Genomic DNA, 18,859 nt, shown 5'->3' on the forward strand with positions numbered 1-18,859 from the left:
CTTCTTTAACGCTGATACATCTGTACACCAACTTTCATTGATGTAAAAGCATGTTCCACCGCCTCTCGTTTTCTCCGTTAACTCCACGATGTGATCCGCTCTGAACAGCTGAAAGCCCAGCAGATGTAACGTGCTGTCCGTAATGGCTTCACTCAGCCAGGTTTCTGTGAAGCACAAATGGTTGCTTGGCAAAAATGAAAAAACAAACAAACAAACAAACAAAACATGTATACTGGATTCCTGCCCCCTTGAGGGTCAAAATCCAGGTTTACAATTACTGTATGGGTCAATGACATGACACTCATATTTTTGTCTGTATCTATTAAATTTTTCAAAAATACATTAAAAAGTAATTTACAAAAAATTATTACTTGAATATACGTCTACTTTGATCAACATATTTTCAATTTCTGAGATCAATGTCTTTTTGATATTCTTTTTGAAGTAAAAATGTCTAAGTGGTGTAACAATCTAGAGACTTTTATTATTTCTTTTAAAAAATAAATAAAATAAAAGTCTCATTAAAAGCTGAAATTCTTGAAAAAAGAAACATTGGCATAAGTATTTTGGAATAATCTTTTATTATGTTCTCTTAAAAAAAAAAAAAAAAAAGAAAAGAAAAGAAAGCAGTGAAACAGTTCTGTTTTAAAGCTTTAGTCCATCAAATCAAATCTGAAACTCTTGAAAAAATACATTTTGTCATAAGTATTTTGGAATAATCTGTGTGACACATGACACATTTTTTGTCATTATTCTGAAAAGGCACATTTTGATCAGGTCAAATGGAGTAACCCTAAAAATATATATTTATGACTCAAAAATTCATGATATTTGTAAAAATAAATAAATAAATACAATTCTTTGAAAAGTTTTTTTTAATTATTAAGTTGTGTAAACTCACATGTATTCAAGGTGCAAATTATTTAAACATCTTTTACATAATGTTTTGACTTTTTTAAATATTTTATTTCATTTATTTATTTTTTAGAAAATGCAGTGTTTTTTAAAAAAATGTATGAAACCAACATGGAAACATCACAATTCTATGTACTTGGCATGTCTTTTAAACTAGATTTTTAAAAGATTTCTCATTTTTATCACCTCAGACCACCTATTTGTCAATGACCGGTGTTTTCATAACACTTGTTTGCTGTTCTAAAATGGTCTGACGAAGATCATTTTAACCAAAACTTTGTTGCTGTTTTTAAATCAATAAATGGAAATATCATAACAGTGTATGGACCTACTTTTTCAGTCATATTTCAATGCTTTTTGCCTTGATCCAGCACCTAATGAAGAAGTGTTGAATATGCATGTATTTCCCTCTTTTCTAAAATAACACATAGCACTTAAGAGACAGTGAAAATAACATAATTCACTGCACTCTATAATCACAATGTTACAATGTCAGATGGTTTTGTCAAAGTAGTAATGGTCATCCACGTTAATTGTAACAGGAGATCATGAACTGGTTAGTATCTGTCTCCTTGACATCAGGAGAGCGAACAAAATATGTTTCTCTTCAAGTGCCTCAGATCTCTTCCGTGTAGCTACTCAAACAGGGAAATAATTAGTTATTTAAAATCCTGAATTACCAGCGAGTTCAGCACTATGATGGCACAGCACAAATCTGACATGCCATCAGCTAAAATAAATGTACTGTTCCTTTAAGCCACAAGAATGTTGTGACAAGAAGGAAACCATAGCAGCAAACCACTAGATAACTTTGGCTCATTTTCACAGTTCAACAAATGCCCATTTGTTCTTCCTTCCAGTAGTCATGTGTCTAAATTCGTTTTTAAACAGTCTTAAATGCCAGAAAAAAATGAATCTGACAGACGTTTACTTGTTTTCAGTGATGGCAATCAGCTGCTCTGAAGAAATTCAATTTTTCCATTTCATTTGAGCCTTTTTTATACCATGAAATGCAGCATGGCTTATAAATAGAGACATTTGTCATTAGCTTCTTATTTAAACAGCAGAATTACAATAACATATGTTAGCTCAAAACAATGCACATTTAATTATTGTGAATCTGGCAAGGTCAGTATCTGATGTACATTGAAACAGAACTGCACATTCAAACAGGAAGCGCACGAGCTCATCAACTGTCTGAGGAACTTGGACATCGGCCGTGAGTTTACCTTGGATTCGACAAATGAAAAGAAACAACATACCTCAGTTTGACTCATTTTGGAAACGCTAATACATGTCCGAGTCTCAGCAGGTCGGTGCAGGAAAAATCAGCGCATTCTTACTATGCTCGTGTGATATTACAGTGAGCATGAGTGAGAGAGAGAGATGTGCTCGCGCGATCAGTCCCTCTCATCAGAGTGACCGCGAAGAGACTGCAGCGGCCCATCGCACACTACAGTCTGTAGTATACACCCGTGCACTTAGAACGCACTTTAGCAACGAGATCGGCTTTAACAATCCAAAAATGAGCATACGAATAAAATGTTTTAAAATGTAACGTAATTAAGATGCTTTTTGAAGGAATATTGCGGGTTCAATGCAAGCTCAGTTTAATAAACAGCATTTGTGGCATAATGTTGATCATCACAAATAAATAAATAAATAATTCGACTAGTCCCTCCCCTGATAGCACACCCAGACGTCTATCAGATGTGCGTGTGTGTTTACATCTGAAAGACGTATTTTTCAGGTTGTTTGCTCATCTGCAATACGTCTTTAAGACGTTTGCTCTTGGATGTCAATAAGACATTCAGCAGATGTCTTTGAGACATTTATGGTTTAGAATGTTTGTCAATCGGATCTTTTTAAGATGTTTAACAGAAGTTAATTAGAATGCGACGCTTTCCAGAAGAAACGCTCTTAGACAGACAGAGATGCACGTGTGTTAACTGGGTCCTTTTTAAAAAAAAATAAAAAGTGAATGGGGCCAATTTTTGGAGGGTTTAAACTAAAGGCAGAAATGTAAAGCTTATTATTTTATAAAAGCACTCACATTAATTCTCATGTTAATACTCGCCTATCATTTGTGCTGTAAATTTGTTTAAATCATCAGTTTAGGGTTTACGGTGTTATATCGTCATGGCAACGAAGTTCTAAAAATCGGATATAACTTAAACAGAAAAGGTTAGTAAGTGATTTTATCACACTTACATCATGTTAACAGGCATACTGTTTATGTCTTGGCTATTATTTTGATATAACAGTATTTTAACATTTACAGGTTGGCCCCATTCACTGCCATTGTAAGTGTTTCACTGTAAAAAGTTTTGCTTTTTTTAGTTATTAATTTTTATGGTAATCAATATTATGCCACACATGCTGTTGATCGAGCTTAACTTGTACTGAACCTGGAATATTCCTTTAATATATATATATATATATATATATATATATATATATATATATATATATATATATATATATATACACACACACACACACACACACACACACACACACACACAGGTGCTGGTCATATAATTAGAATATCATCAAAAAGTTGATTTATTTCACTAATTCCGTTCAAAAAGTGAAACTTGTATATTATATTCATTCATTACACACAGACTGATATATTTCAAATGTTTATTTCTTTTAATTTTGATGATTATAACTGACAACTAAGGAAAATCCCAAATTCAGTATCTCAGAAAATTAGAATATTGTGAAAAGGTTCAATATTGAAGACACCTGGTGCCACACTCTAATCAGCTAATTAACTCAAAACACCTGCAAAGGCCTTTAAATGGTCTCTCAGTCTAGTTCTGTATGCTACACAATCATGGGGAAGACTGCTGACTTGACAGTTGTCCAAAAGACGACCATTGACACGTTGCACAAGGAGGGCAAGACACAAAAGGTCATTGCAAAAGAGGCTGGCTGTTCACAGAGCTCTGTGTCCAAGCACATTAATAGAGAGGTGAAGGGAAGGAAAAGATGTGGTAGAAAAAAGTGTACAAGCAATAGGGATAACCGCACCCTGGAGAGGATTGTGAAACAAAACCCATTCAAAAATGTGGGGGAGATTCACAAAGAGTGGACTGCAGCTGGAGTCAGTGCTTCAAGAACCACTACGCACAGACATGGGTTTCAGCTGTCACATTCCTTGTGTCAAGCCACTCTTGAACAACAGACAGCGTCTGAAGCGTCTCGCCTGGGCTAAAGACAAAAAGGACTGGACTGCTGCTGAGTGGTCCAAAGTTATGTTCTCTGATGAAAGTAAATTTTGCATTTCCTTTGGAAATCAGGGTCCCAGAGTCTGGAGGAAGAGAGGAGAGGCACACAATCCACGTTGCTTGAGGTCCAGTGTAAAGTTTCCACAGTCAGTGATGGTTTGGGGTGCCATGTCATCTGCTGGTGTTGGTCCACTGTGTTTTCTGAGGTCCAAGGTCAACGCAGCCGTATACCAGGAAGTTTTAGAGCACTTCATGCTTCATTTTCCAACAGGACTTGGCACCTGCACACAGTGCCAAAGCAACCAGTATCTGGTTTAAGGACCATGGTATCCCTGTTCTTAATTGGCCAGCAAACTCGCCTGACCTTAACCCCATAGAAAATCTATGGGGTATTGTGAAGAGGAAGATGCGATATGCCAGACCCAACAATGCAGAAGAGCTGAAGGCCACTATCAGAGCAACCTGGGCTCTCATAACACCTGAGCAGTACCACAGACTGATCGACTCCATGCCACGCCACATTGCTGCAGTAACTCAGGCAAAAGGAGCCCCAACTAAGTATTGAGTGCTGTACATGCTCATACTTTTCATGTTCATACTTTTCAGTTGGCCAAGATTTCTAAAAATCCTTTCTTTGTATTGGTCTTAAGTAATATTCTAATTTTCTGAGATACTGAATTTGGGATTTTCCTTAGTTGTCAGTTATAATCATCAAAATTAAAAGAAATAAACATTTGAAATATATCAGTCTGTGTGTAATGAATGAATATAATATACAAGTTTCACTTTTTGAACGGAATTAGTGAAATAAATCAACTTTTTGATGATATTCTAATTATATGACCAGCACCTGTATATATATATATATATAGCCTATACATACATTGTAACATATTTTGTAGTGTACATGTTATAAATACATCTTTCTATCTATACTTGTCATTTCATTAAAACCATAAGACAAATTATGCAATGAAAATATGAAACATATGCAATATAGAACTAGAAAGAAAACAAAACACATAACATTATATAAGGGTTTTCTTATTTCCTGTATAATGTTGAATAGTGTGTGATATTACAAAACATTGCTCACTCACTTTCAAATATTGTCCAGAATTATTATGCAACTGCATTCATCCTTTAAAATGAAGTCCATTTTACAAAGTAAGAGAACAGCTAAATATTGGCTTCGTTGGTTCCTAAACTTAAAGAATAACAATAGATATCCCTTGTCCCATTTCACATTCATCCAGATGCAACCTACACTTCACTGACTATGGAAACATTATCCAAAGATAAACATCTCATGTCTAGTTCGGTCTTAAGACAAGGTTATAAACCCTGGATGTGCAATGCTCAGTAGACTACTATGTAACTACATGTTTAGTACTGCCCTGGTTTCTTAATGAAATCAGATTCATTGATGAATTGTCTGAAGACCAGGGTGTAGAGCAGCAAGCTTTGGAATAAATATCCACGTGGCTGTGTACAGGAAATGGTACATGAGTGAATTCAACACCATTTGTTCTTGTCATCAGATGAACCACAACAACCTGGAGAGTCTTAATCTACTTTTTTAGGCTTTCGATTCTTCCATGTTACAACCCCTATGAAGGTGCCTGAAAAAAGGGTATATTTAGTTTACTACAGTAGACATACAGACACATAGAAATTCTGAAAGTAATTTTAATTGTTATCTCCATTAGTGAACCTCATTTTTATACTATACAGACAAATGAATAAAACCTCAATGTTGCCCACATCCTTTGTAATACATTCATCTTGCTTTACTCACCAACAAAAAGAATGAGAATTAATGCTGCAACTCCAGGAAGTGTGACTGAATATTCACGTGGAAAAAAATGGCTGGAATAAGAGAAGAGATTCTGTCAATGGCTGACAATTTATGTGCTTTTTTTTTTTTGTTAAACAAAGCTACTTTTATATAAATGCTAAAGCAGTACAGCTTTTTCTCTAGTGAGGCACTTACAAGAGTAAGTTACTTTTCTCTATAGTCGTGGTTTAGGCCTCCCTCTCAATAATGAAAAAACAAAACAAAACAGAATTACATTATGCTATGCGTTTACTCTCTGACTCTGGAGACTCATAACTCCTACATATTTTGTAGGGGTTCAATTACATTGAAGTTTCCAGACCAAAAAGGAACATCAGTTTTTCAATTACTTACACATTAATTTACACAAATACAATCTAGTAGTCAAAAATCATCAACCAAACTCCCATTTTCTAAAAGACTAATTTTTAAATAGGAACTACAAACACTATTCCTGTGCTTTAAAAAAAAAAAAAAAAAAAAAAACATTTCACAACTCTTCGCACAAATTCAGTATTTTACACAATGTGTTTGGTGGAAAGAAGAATCACTCAAAACCATCACGATGTCATCACAGCATGAACACAGTTAACACAATTTCACCATGTAAGAACTAGCATGCAAAATTGCTCACACACCAGTCAGAACCTCAGTATGCATGAAAAGGGCAACAGATGAGTTAATTGACTTATGATCCAACAATACAGAAAGTGTTCAACATAGAGGAGTTCTGTGCTATTGTAGCTACTGCAGTAGCATATTACAGATTTAGCTCTTGAAAAACGTAATTTCTTGTAGTTAGAGGTCATGTGGCCAGGAAATGTGACATTGCAAAAGAATATTCCTGACACTTAAATGTTGCTTAGGTTTAAGCATTTAAAAAATACTTACCAAGACTATGACCCAAATGGTTTAATATGTAAACAGCAACAGAGTAAAGCCGACAAGTCCCAAGCCAACATCTTGATCTGCCCCGGTTGCCTGAAAAGTAACACATGTTTATTTAGGGGCTAGCAAACATTACACTAGAGAATGAGACAGAATGCAAATCATTTTAATAAAATGTAAATATATTGTAAAAAATTATATATTCTGTTTGGCCAATGTACTCACACTGAACAAAACAGTGTGTAATGCAATCTTAAAATCTCTAATTTAATTTCATATATGGAGTGTATTTGAAGAGCTGTAAATGAACGTAAGCTAGTATTAAGATCTGGATGTCTGTGGCAAGACTAGTTATTGTAGCTACGGCTACACAAAGCAATTATCAGTGACTATAACTGTGAGTAAATGACTTATTTGGGCTGCCTTCATGGGCTCTACAGAGTTCAGCAGGAATGTTGTTGTGTAAACTCTTGTGTAGCAAATTCATTATTTTCATAAGAAAGTTAAATAGCACACTACAATTAAGAACTACACGGTGGCCTATAAACAAGTAGAACATTAATATGTATATTATCTGCTTTCGCATGGAAACGACAAAAACAAAACACATTTTATTCACTCTTACCATAATGGACGTGCCACTTCCTGATTACAAATGGAACTTCCGGGTAAGAAGGGAAGTTGTACTGGGAAATGTAGTTTATTTCACCTGACCGTCGGCCTTTGGGCCTATTATTCACCAGACGAGGGCGCTAAAAGACAGTTATTATCAATAAGCTGTAATGCATATAACAGATGGTTCTGGTGAATATAAGTAAATTACAGAAATAATATTTAATATTTAATAATAATATACATATAATCATTCTTTTGTGTATTATATATTTTACTCTTACAGATTCATTACTGCTAAATTACATATTAATGTATCATCAGTGTAAAGTCTGATCTAAACTGGTTATTTATTTTTCATTTATGTAGGATACAGTACATGTGATTTGTCTGCTGACAATAAACAATACATCATTTAAAATGAAGTAAATTATAGTTCATGTGGATGAGTTATTAGATGTTGTGAGTTCATTACCAAAATAATTCAGACAACACTGATGTTTTATGATCCCAAAAATTATCTTTATTTCCCCAAAATAACATATACACCTGACAGTTACTTTAAAGAAAGAAACATTCACATACAAGTGTAGAAATATAGTTCAGGTCCATCGAAAGATAGTATTCCTCTCCATGCACTAAACCAAACATGAGACTAAGAAAACTTTGAAGCAATATAACATTGCTTATGTGTGTGATCTTAAAATATAAATATTTGTCACCATATCAGAAAAATAAATTCATTTCCATAGTACTTTAGTGGTAAATTCATTTATATATGTTATACATTTTTAAAGAAATCTAGAGAATATTGTTTCTTTTCTTTTGTTGTAATTAATATGGATGCTGAAAGCATTCTGTAAGACTCAAGTGCACAGCTTGCATCCTTGATCACCAAACTATGATCACCACTCAGAAGAATGTGTGAGTGACATTAGTTACTTTTCAGTATTTAAGTGCTGTTGTAGTGAACATATATATATATATATAATCTGAGGTTTCAGTATTCTGGAGTTTTCTGTTTTTCAGTATTTCTGTGCTATTCAGTGCAGTTATTCCTTGAGATTTTTAGAATTTATTGCTAAATATTTCAAATGTATTTTGTTTAAAAATCAAAATGTTCTTTTGCTTAATTTCGGATTCCGCTTCAAAAATGTAAATGTGTGTGGACTGATATAACACTTTTAAATAAAATAATAAAAAAGTAAAGCTCCAGATTACTGAAATGTACATAAACTATAAAAGATAGGGGAATGATAGTCCCTCTTGCTTCCAAAACAATGTTGTTGTTTTTTAACATAGACTACGTTCAGCTTCCTGCAACAGCATCTTAAACCAAGTATACATCTACTCCTCTGCTTTAAAAAGATCACAGATTACAGTCAATTGTGAAAAAAAAACAAAAAAAACATTAACATTAACATTACAAAAGTCTTTTTAAGAGCGAGTAGAGAAAGACAATAAGAATCATAGATGAACATTGGAATTTTTTCATGCCATCTCAATGTTAGACATTATAGAATTTTTTAACAACAAGGTCGGAAAAATCCCTACAGAAAGAGTTAACATTCCAATGAACCAGCCTGCTGGTTCGAAAATACAGGATGACAGGAAAGAGTTATTATTAGTATAAATTGCTAATAGCTTTTTTTTTTTTTTTTTTTTTGGAGATAGACAACAGAGGTGCAAAGAGTAAACAATGAAAACAATTAGATACATTTTTCAGTGTCTTCAGAGAATCCCTTTATACTAGCTAAACTGAAACTTCCAAAACACTAGACTTTATAGGACAGCATAAATATAATTTATTTCTCCCTTTCGAAGATAGTGTTATTTCACATTTCCAGGAGTACTAAAATAAGATATTATTTCATAATCCTGCAGAAAAGCAGCTGGCTCATGCCACAGACTAAGATTAAGAGTTAATCCAAGTTTAAAATGGGGCATGAATAACAAAATGTCCATTAATATGGATTTACAACACTTTCAAATGTAACCAGCCTCACTTCTTTATTACAATAGTGAACAGTGATTCAGTTTATGCATGCAATTTTAAGTCACTGGACAGAATAAAAACATTTTAGGGCAAATTTCCCTGAAAGTATTCATTAAAATGGACAGAATAACAATAACAGGCCTACATTGCACTTTTCTCTACTGACAAAACAAAATTTGTGCGAAATGAGTACAGAACTCACAACGTCAGTTTGGAAATCTGCTGAATTCTCTCAGATCAACTGAGAAAGATTCTTCTCTACAATGATCATGGCTAGCTAACTAGATAACAAACAATTAACACAATGAACATGATACAGAAACACAGAATGGAAATCCCAGCTGTATCCCAGTGCACACCAGGTGCTGGCCAGAAATACAGAGTCGGTTATCGTGTGACTACGAGTCACTGTCTCTGATCTAACCCTACAAACAATTCATTTTTACAGCTTTGCCCTGTAACGTATACAAAAGACATCTAGATAAAATACAGTCTTTTGCTCTTTCTCTGTGCCACTTAGCTATTAGCTGCACAATGCTCTTAAAGTGTATTTCTGGGCAGTATATATGATTATTGTGATACTAACAAGACCCTATCAATAGAATACCATATAAATGACTTTACTGTACTGTCATGCATTCAGCTGCATCCAGCTGTATGCTAATAGTGACAATACAGTGCTGTCATAGTCACATGAACATTCACAGCTGAAACCAGCAGCATAGTAATTTAAACAGTGAAACACAGAGAGAAAAAGAGAGACAGAGACACAGATGGGGTATTGTAAAATAGCAGGGAGAAAATGAAATAAAAAGAGAATGAGAAAGAAAAAAGAAAGTGGCCTTTATATTAATGTCATGTTCACCAGTCCAGCTGGAACATGCAAGCAAACTAATTTTAACAAGTTAGGATACTTAAAACAGGTCAGTATGGGGGAATGGCCAAAATGATTTTTCCTAGCCTGACATGTTTGTATGGCCAGCCATATATGACTTCAGGCATATTTTTCAATGTTTAAAACAGGCTAATGGGCTGGCTACTAAGTAGAGTGGACTAAACTGCATCAGTTTTACAAAGTGTACAAGGGCAAATAAATTTGAGTGGTTTGTAACCTTAACTGAGCATAAAATACAGGCGTGAAATACAATGTAAAGAAATAAAAGTCAAAGATACATTCTACATTCAAATGATCAAATAATATACGAAAGACTAGTTTTAATAAAACTTTGTATTTTTAGTCTAAACCCTTGGGACTGCCCTCAAATTCATATTTCACAGTGTTAGACTGAAGCTCCCATCACGCCTCACTTCTTAAGGCATTTCAAGTAGTTTATATTCCGCAGTAAAACATTAATGAATATTAAGTCTTAATTAGAGCTACTGTATGAACAGTATAAAAGTACCCACCTCCGTTTTCTGCTAATGTAATGCATAAGGGTGTTAATGTTGTAATATGTGAGTACACAGATTTAAATTCAGTTGAAATAAGAAAGAAAAATCAAAACCTAAAGAGAAGCAAGATGTGAAGTCAGATGCCCATTCTGACTTACAGTTCCTGTCTTGCTCTTGTCATCATTTTAAAATAAAAAAGTGGCAGTGGCTGTACATGAGAGAGAAAGAGTGACTGCTGTGCCTCCAGAGATCTAATGGCTCTCAATCACCACTGGTTCAAACACACCCGCAGACACCCTGCCAATAAAACATGGAATAAAACAATGGTATAACACACTTTTTTCATGATAATTAACTTTTTCTTATTTTTAGAAGAATATCTCCATACAATGCAAGTGAATGGTGACCAGTATTTTGAAGCTCAAAAACGCACAAAAAGGCAACATAAAAGTAATTCCAGTTGTTTAATCCTTGTCTTCTGAAGCAATCCAATCGATATTGGATGAGAACACACCGTTTTGGTAACTTCTTTTTTACAGTACATCTTGCCATTGCAATCTCTAGGTTGTGATTTCAAGCTCGATTACACTTCCTAGTTTTTGCCGCTTGCGCAGAGCGTTAGATGGTGCTAGGAAGTTTAATTGAGCTTGAAATCATGATCGCCAAGGAGACTGCTGATGTCAAGATTTATAGTGTATAAAGGAGTTATATGTTGGTCTGTTCCTACACAAAACCGATTTGATCGCTTCAGAAGACATGGATTAAACCATTGGAGTCTTATAGATTATTTTTACGCTGGCTTTATGTGCTTTCTGGAGCTTCAAATATTTGGTCACCATTCACTTGCACAGTATGAACCTACAGAGCTGAAATTCATACAGTCATACACATCTGGGATGGCATGAGGGTGAGTAAATGATGAGAGAATTTTCATTGTGTTCTTTACAACAAGAGGTAAAGGATATGAAAGAGCACCAGTTTACCTGTTAACCAGCTGGATACCACTTAACGCTGTGGTGCCATCCCTACTGATGAACAGTGTTAAATTGCTGTCTGTGAGAGAAAGAGTGACAAAATAAACAGCTTTAGAAATGGAAAGTCTTCACAAGTGGATAATAAGTTGGTAATGCCCTCACAACTGTATCAGTGCTTTAACTGAGAATTAATTACTAACTGATGACTGGGCTAAAGTGGAGTTAAATAACACTAAATATTAAATACTTAATGCACCTTCATTGTTGCTGACATCAGCAAAGTTCTGACTCTGGACAATCTTCTCCACAATATCATCTGCATCAATACGAGTGTCATCCACCCAAGAGGGATGGCTCTCCACAGAGTCCTGCTTTCTCCTATATGTATGTAACATATATGCTTAATATACTGTATTTGAAATCAAGACTCAGATTAGTGTCAGGTTATACTGTGTATCTAGCTTTATTCCATTGCTGCTAGACTAATATCATTGAATAAATAAAATACATGAATGACCATAATAATTATGTAATCCTTATATGATGATATATCTGTCAGCAGTAAAGTAACTTATGAGTGCTGTCATTGATTCTGCACCTTGCGGGTCTGTTTGGGGGCAGAGCAGGGCGGGGGGGACGTGGGGGTCTCTCTGGTTTTCCCAGCTCTTTCTCAGGCTCTACAGGGCTCTCAGTAGCTGTAACCATCCCTCCTGATGTGCTGCTGCTGCTGGTGGAGGTGTTGCGCCTGTGCTGGGAGAGATCCGCTGGGCTGGATGAGCGAGAGTACTCTGTGCTGTAGCCTGTGTGAAGGACAAGCATATACCACAAGACAAGTCTGTGAGTCACTTCTTTTGATGAAGGTCAGCCGTGTTGTGAAAGAAACAAAAAGTAAGTGAGCTGTTCTTCTCTTTACAGGGTTCTTTTGACCTTTTGACCAATGAATATCCATGATTTTTCCAGTCACTTAGATTACTGGATAAGGAATTTTTAAAATAATTTTCTAGAACAATTTCCAGCCAATGAAATATGTTAGAGAGAGAACTATAAAAGTGTATATACACTATACAATTTTCCCTGACTTTTCCATGGCCTTTTAAGATTTAAAGGAGTTATGTCATGAGGAATCAAATTTTCCTTGATATTTTGACATATAAGAGGTCATTCTACTATCAAAACATAATGTAAATTTCTGAACTCAAAGCTTCCTCTCCAGTCCAAAATGAACATTTATTGTTTCTATCCTCCAAAATATCCCCAATGCAATAAAAATTATTATTGAAACCAAGCTGCAGAAACTCATCGTTTTCTACTTCCACGACCTCCCAACGTCATTTGGGGGCCGGTTTATTCATGACCGCCTCTACAGCAACAACATAAACACCTACTTTACCTCATCGCATCCTTGGTCCCGCCCACTTGTGCTTCAGTTCATAAACTGAGAGAGAACAAAACAAACAGGCCTTGTGTGGCCTCACTATTCCTGATTTGGACTATTTTGAATTATTTTTGTATATAAACATGCACTAGACAGACGTCTTTGACCGCTGTCATGTATACAACTCTGAAGAGGAGAAGCCATTCTCTTTCATTCAGCTGCTGCCTCTTGCTGTTTTCAGCACAAACTGCTCAACAAACTGTTCTTTCGCTCATCTGCGCTATTTCTAATTGTTGGTGTATGTAAATATGCACTAGATGGACGTCTTTGACCATTGTGATGCATTCCCAGCTTCAGTGCACAATGATAGTGTATGCGTGTGCATCTTCACTGTGCTTTGGACTATGTATGTGCGGTTTTTCGGCTCATATCAGCATAGATTGTGTTTTTTCGGTTCATATCAGTGTGGATTGCTTGTGAACAAGTCATCATACAATTCAAGCTTTGCAAAGGAACTGTTATTGAAGGATGGGGCAGTTAAAAATACTAATGGACCCGGTCGCAAAACCGTGAGTAAATGGTTTAATTAGTAAATATTTCAAATATCATGACTGTTTGATAGTTAATGGCGCTGCTGTGCTTAGAGTGTGCGTTATGTGTAAATCCTGAAATATAGTTCTATAATATTGTGGAGATGGTTTATTCTCTTCTTACTGAGTTTCAAACATGACTGTATTTGAGGGGATTTAGTACAAAACCGAGGGTTTCAGACAGAAATTACTAAATTCTGACAAAATTATGTAAATTATGTCCTTGGTGCAAAAACACTTTACTAACATTATCAGTGGACCTCAGTGAAGATAATACAATTATATAAAAAACTAAGTCATGACCCCTTTAACTCATTTTCATGACTTTTCCAGGCCTGGAAATCCCTATTTTAAAATTCCATAATTTTTTCCAGGTTTTCCAGGAACCCTGTCTTAAGGTTTGGAAAAAAGATGAGACACAAACAAATGTAAATGTTTCATTTTAATATATTGGTGAGATTAAACTCAAGAATTTATATTCACTTTTACTTTTGAAAATCCAAGTTTTAGGCATTATATGCAAGTCGCTTATTTGTAAGTCGCTTTGGATAAAAGCATTTGCTAAATATTTAAATTTATGGAATGGTATGCAAAAAAATTTCCTTCTCCCTGAAAGTTATCATGAAATAAGTCTCTGTGACAGCACTAGACTGTAAACAGCAAACAAAGATGTGACCACGGGATGTGGATCAGCCAATCAGAAGACTCTTATGTGCTTTCTGCCTGTCAATCATTTTGCAAGTTATCATAGTGTAGTAGTTGAAGTGGATCATTCCGGTTTAATATCGTATTCAGATTCATAACAGTTGTCAGCTGACAGCGCTATTTTGCTACTGTTGTGTTTGACAACCGTGAGAAGACACACTTAATCTCAGAGGGTGGAGTTTTGGAAAGAGGAAGTGTGTCTAAAATAATGGCTCAGTCTTGTGGAAGTTCCATAACGGCAAAAATCGCTTACAGCACCTTTAAATGTAAATGTTAAAAGTGTAGTTTGTTGCTGCTTTTTTGTTTTACTGTAATCAGTTATAATCTGCACCTGATGTTGTTTTGATCGTGCTCTGAGTCCCACCTGAGATTTTGCTCTGCTGGCTAGCAAAGCTGGAGTTCCGTGAGTGTCCTGTGTGAAACACTTCATCTGGACTGGACAGGTTCTCCTCCAAACCCTCCTGAAGACCTCCTGAAGACAAACAGTCTAAGTTCAACACTGGCAAAAATATTCTCCTCCAAATCGGAGTAATGCAGCACTATTCTTTCTTTTTAGGTAGCCCAAGAGAGTAATGGTTAAAGAACACTAATATCAAAAAAGTACTCATAAAATGTGTGTGCTTTGATCTGCAGCAGTCTACCTCTCCAATTTCATCCAGAGAACATCTAAATTAATACTGTTAATCATTCATATCTACTTATTTTAAAGTTCTTTAAATAATCAGGATCTCAGTCGAGATGGCCAAGGTGAAGTTATTGCTGGTGTCTTACCCGAGTTGTTCACAGAGGGTCTGCTTTTGAGTGATCGGCGAGAGTTGCTGCCAACAGCTGGCACCGAGTGATTGGCAGTGCCCTCTCCCTTGCGGTCCAGCTGCAGAGAGGGGTCCTGTCCAGCTATGGCAATGGTCTTAGCTGTGCTCACAGGCCTGGGGAAGATGAGAAAGTCATGTTTATATGTAATATATCAGGCAGCAATAGGCACATGTTCTCTCTACAAATTAATATTTAATCTGCATACCCCTCACTACCTAAAATATAAACGAGAGGGGGCGCTAAAAAACTAAGCAGGGATTGAGACACCAAACGTTTCCCATCAATGCACTTTCAACTAGAGAGATCCAATCTCCAGTAAAACCTCAGCCTGGAGGTTAAAGGATTATTCTAGGAAAGTTGAAAAAGTTTCAGTAATTTGACAGAACCAACACACTCACGTTTTAAAGCAGGGATCGCCAGAGAGAAGAGTCATACCAATGGTAACCTGGGAAGAGAGTAGAAGAGATCAAAGAAGAAGATCAAATACCATTATCATAATAATTTATCATTACAATGAGCTTAAATCACTCTGATAGTGAGAACCTAGACATTAAATCCAGTTTGAAATGAGTCAAAATAGCCCAAAATATCCATGATTAAATGTTTCTCATGGTTTTTTTTTTCTTTATTTCTTTCAATGTTTTCCTTCTGACTCATCTCAGAGACAGTGAGTCAGTCTGTCATTAAAAGGGACTCATGAAAGGGTTTGGCCCTTCACATGTCACCCACACAGTGTGGTTGCTCTAGGTGACTGTTGTGTTTGTGGTGTTGTTGGTGCTTCTATATACTGTATCTCTAAACAATAATAAACAATGCCACTTCTGCTGTACTTTCTTGTTTTAAAATAGATGATTATCTGCTAGGAATGAGAAAGTGGTGGCTGCCCCTTTAAAATGAAGGTGGCAGATGAATGTAAGCTGGTCAGGCTGGCTTGTTAATGCATTACTGGTTTCATTTATTAAACTGGACATATAGTGTCAATTTTGAAAGGAGATATGGGACGGACATCGCACAACCCTCAGATACACATGCCTGAACACAAACACACACCCCTACACAAAATACATACACACCTTGAGTATGGAGTTGTCCTGCCGAGTGTTCTTGGTGTCGTAGCCCTCCAGTATACAGCAGCGAACAGTGGAGCCTGAACCAGCAAACTCCGCCAAGTTGAGGTCAGCAAAGCCCAGCTGGAGATGGGGGAAAAACATTCAAGCATGATTTCAGCCATACAACAACAAAAGGGGAGCCATGAACTTTCTGAAACCAGCCCTTCACGGAGCCTTTAAGTTGTTCCACAGTTACCATTAGGTTTATGAGTATGACACCAAGAATTAGTCATGACACAAATCTAGAGCTTAAAATCAACATCTATTTTCAACCCATATAGTGTTTTTCCGAGCAATCTTGCTTCTATATCTAGCTTTTCTCCCCAACTTGTAGATGATTTACATTTTATTCAGAGTAAAAACAAGAAACAGCGGTTCATCTTGGATAAAGACCTGAGAACTGTTAAACTGTAGAACCGTTCTGTGTGAAAGCAGCTGTGCTGCTGTGAGGGTAAGTGTATGGAGAATAGGGAAAGGGTTAACTCTAAAAGCGCTCTTACATAACGACAGGGATGTGAGTCAATCATGCATGAAATCTTGCTCTGCTCTTTCACTCAATTAAAGATAGTCTATCACAGAATTGCCATCATGCATTCTCTTTAGTCTCTTCATATATTTCTCGATCTTCTTCTAAGTCTCTTCTTTCTTAATGGGATATCACCTTTTCTTGGTCAAAGGCTTGCATTAACCTTGGTTATTGATTTAAAGGTTGACATAATTTTTCCATTTCCTTTAATGGATAGATGCCCTACACAGAAAAACAGTCAGTACTGATGCACGTAACCAACTGGCCTTTAAAAATCATTGATGTGTGATATTGCATCATGCTCAAGGGATAAAGAATTTCACCACAAACATCCACATAAGACGCATACAAACACAGACTGAGATGTTTTATTATCAAATGTTGCCAAAATGTTGAAATAGTGGAAATAGGGTGGAGAGCAGTGTTTCTCAACTGATGGGTTGCAAACAAAAAATGGGTAACAGGTCTGATCTAATATGGTTGTAGGAAATAATTATAAATGCAAATAATAAAATGCAAATAACCATATAATTGTGCATAGTTAGGACAGCAAAATATGGGCTTATCAACTTTTAAAAGGGAGGAGAAAATGCTTTCCATATCTTTTGTTGTTGATGCCAAAGACTGTGCATCCAAACAAATGCCAAACATGAACAGGTTACGTGACATCCTCAAAAAACATGGGAAAAAAACATGCAAGGTATTAAAATATTTTGTCTAAATAAATTCATTTAAAACTTTAATCAAATGAAAATAAAACAATACATTTTCAACATAATATTGTATTATTTTTATCAAACGAAGTGCTTTTATACAGAACCTCACAGCATAAGTCAAAATACAACATTGGAGTTATTTTTGTCAAATAAAGTGCTGCATAACAGCATCAGAGTTGTGAGATATTGATTGAATACTATACAATTACTATTGATTTATTATTCTTCTTATTATTAGTAGTAGTAGTAGTAGTAGTAGTAGTATTACAGTGAACATAACTAGACAGTAGTGATATATTTCTGTCGTACGTTTTTCCATTTAAATGGAGCTTTTGTTTTGAAGCCCTTTCCATTTTTGTGTGTTTTAAAAGACGTTCCATCTCCAGAAAAGCCAGTCGCTACGTGACTCAAAGTGATTATTTAACTGTAAACAGCTGCTGTTTAAAGAAATAAATATGTAGTCTGTATGAAATAAATTAGTGCTCTGCTCGCGGTCATCTGCTACAAACAGAGCGTGCGAGTGTGAGACAAGATATCCAAGTAGATAGCCAAATAGAAAATGTACCCGGGTGTTAATTTCGGACCCTGGACAGATGGCTTTTTCATTGGCAGCCCCAAAGAGTTGGTCATGTATGCAGAAATAATCTCATATTTTTCAATTTGATTCAGTGGAGTTCAAGAACATGTGTGCATTATTAAAAGCAAACAACTGTCGCAGAACATTTGAATGGCTACCACAACAAAGGTACTCTTTATTTCTCCCTAAAGGTTATATCCACCCCTCCTTCCTTTGTTTCTCCCTTAATCCTGGTTACAGTCCATAGATTTGACCTTCCTCATGCCCCGATTCTGCTGCTTCAGCAAAGTGTTGTTTCACATTGCTCCTGTTCATGACATCAGGGATCAGTAAATAAAGAGAAGAGGACACGGATGCACCATCCCAAACAAAACATCCTCCTGTAACTCACTCCATATTCTCTCTGCAGTAATTTAGCTATGATGACCCGACCTGTTGTTGTGTCAGCAACATCACAGTATATCACATGTATAAACAACCAGCAGCACAGCCAAGTATAAGTGGCATGCTTCACCTGACTAACAAAAACATACCAAAAAGTACCATTATACCATGTACCATGTAGTATATTCTTAAAAAAGTACTGTAGTGGTACTAT

The 18,859-nt window shown here is 35.8% G+C and overlaps 1 protein-coding gene and 1 long non-coding RNA gene across 5 annotated transcripts in view; both read right to left on the bottom strand.

Annotated features, from left to right (window-relative positions):
* Window positions 1–5,053: 5,053 nt before the first annotated feature.
* LOC127422437 (uncharacterized) lies at window positions 5,054–7,543 on the bottom strand. Its single transcript, XR_007894163.1, has 4 exons — window positions 7,502–7,543; window positions 6,880–6,969; window positions 5,950–6,020; window positions 5,054–5,773 (listed from the first exon to the last, which is right to left on the bottom strand). It is a non-coding gene; the product is annotated as an uncharacterized LOC127422437 (long non-coding RNA).
* Window positions 7,544–8,081: 538 nt separating this feature from the next.
* The window catches only part of LOC127422292 (protein FAM102A-like), a 77,892-nt gene continuing 67,114 nt past the window's right edge, over window positions 8,082–18,859 (bottom strand). For all 4 annotated transcript variants that reach the window (XM_051665718.1, XM_051665726.1, XM_051665733.1 and 1 more), the window contains 8 exons: window positions 16,407–16,523; window positions 15,732–15,778; window positions 15,292–15,446; window positions 14,885–14,992; window positions 12,449–12,650; window positions 12,107–12,228; window positions 11,860–11,929; window positions 8,082–11,173 (listed from right to left, as the gene is read on the bottom strand). In XM_051665718.1, the coding sequence (XP_051521678.1) occupies window positions 11,128–11,173; window positions 11,860–11,929; window positions 12,107–12,228; window positions 12,449–12,650; window positions 14,885–14,992; window positions 15,292–15,446; window positions 15,732–15,778; window positions 16,407–16,523 (867 nt within the window). In that variant the 3' untranslated portion in view covers window positions 8,082–11,127. The remainder of the gene's footprint in view (window positions 11,174–11,859; window positions 11,930–12,106; window positions 12,229–12,448; window positions 12,651–14,884; window positions 14,993–15,291; window positions 15,447–15,731; window positions 15,779–16,406; window positions 16,524–18,859) is intronic.

The sequence above is a fragment of the Myxocyprinus asiaticus genome, chromosome 3 (genome assembly GCF_019703515.2).
Source record: "Myxocyprinus asiaticus isolate MX2 ecotype Aquarium Trade chromosome 3, UBuf_Myxa_2, whole genome shotgun sequence".
In the NCBI taxonomy this organism is placed as follows: domain Eukaryota; kingdom Metazoa; phylum Chordata; class Actinopteri; order Cypriniformes; family Catostomidae; genus Myxocyprinus; species Myxocyprinus asiaticus.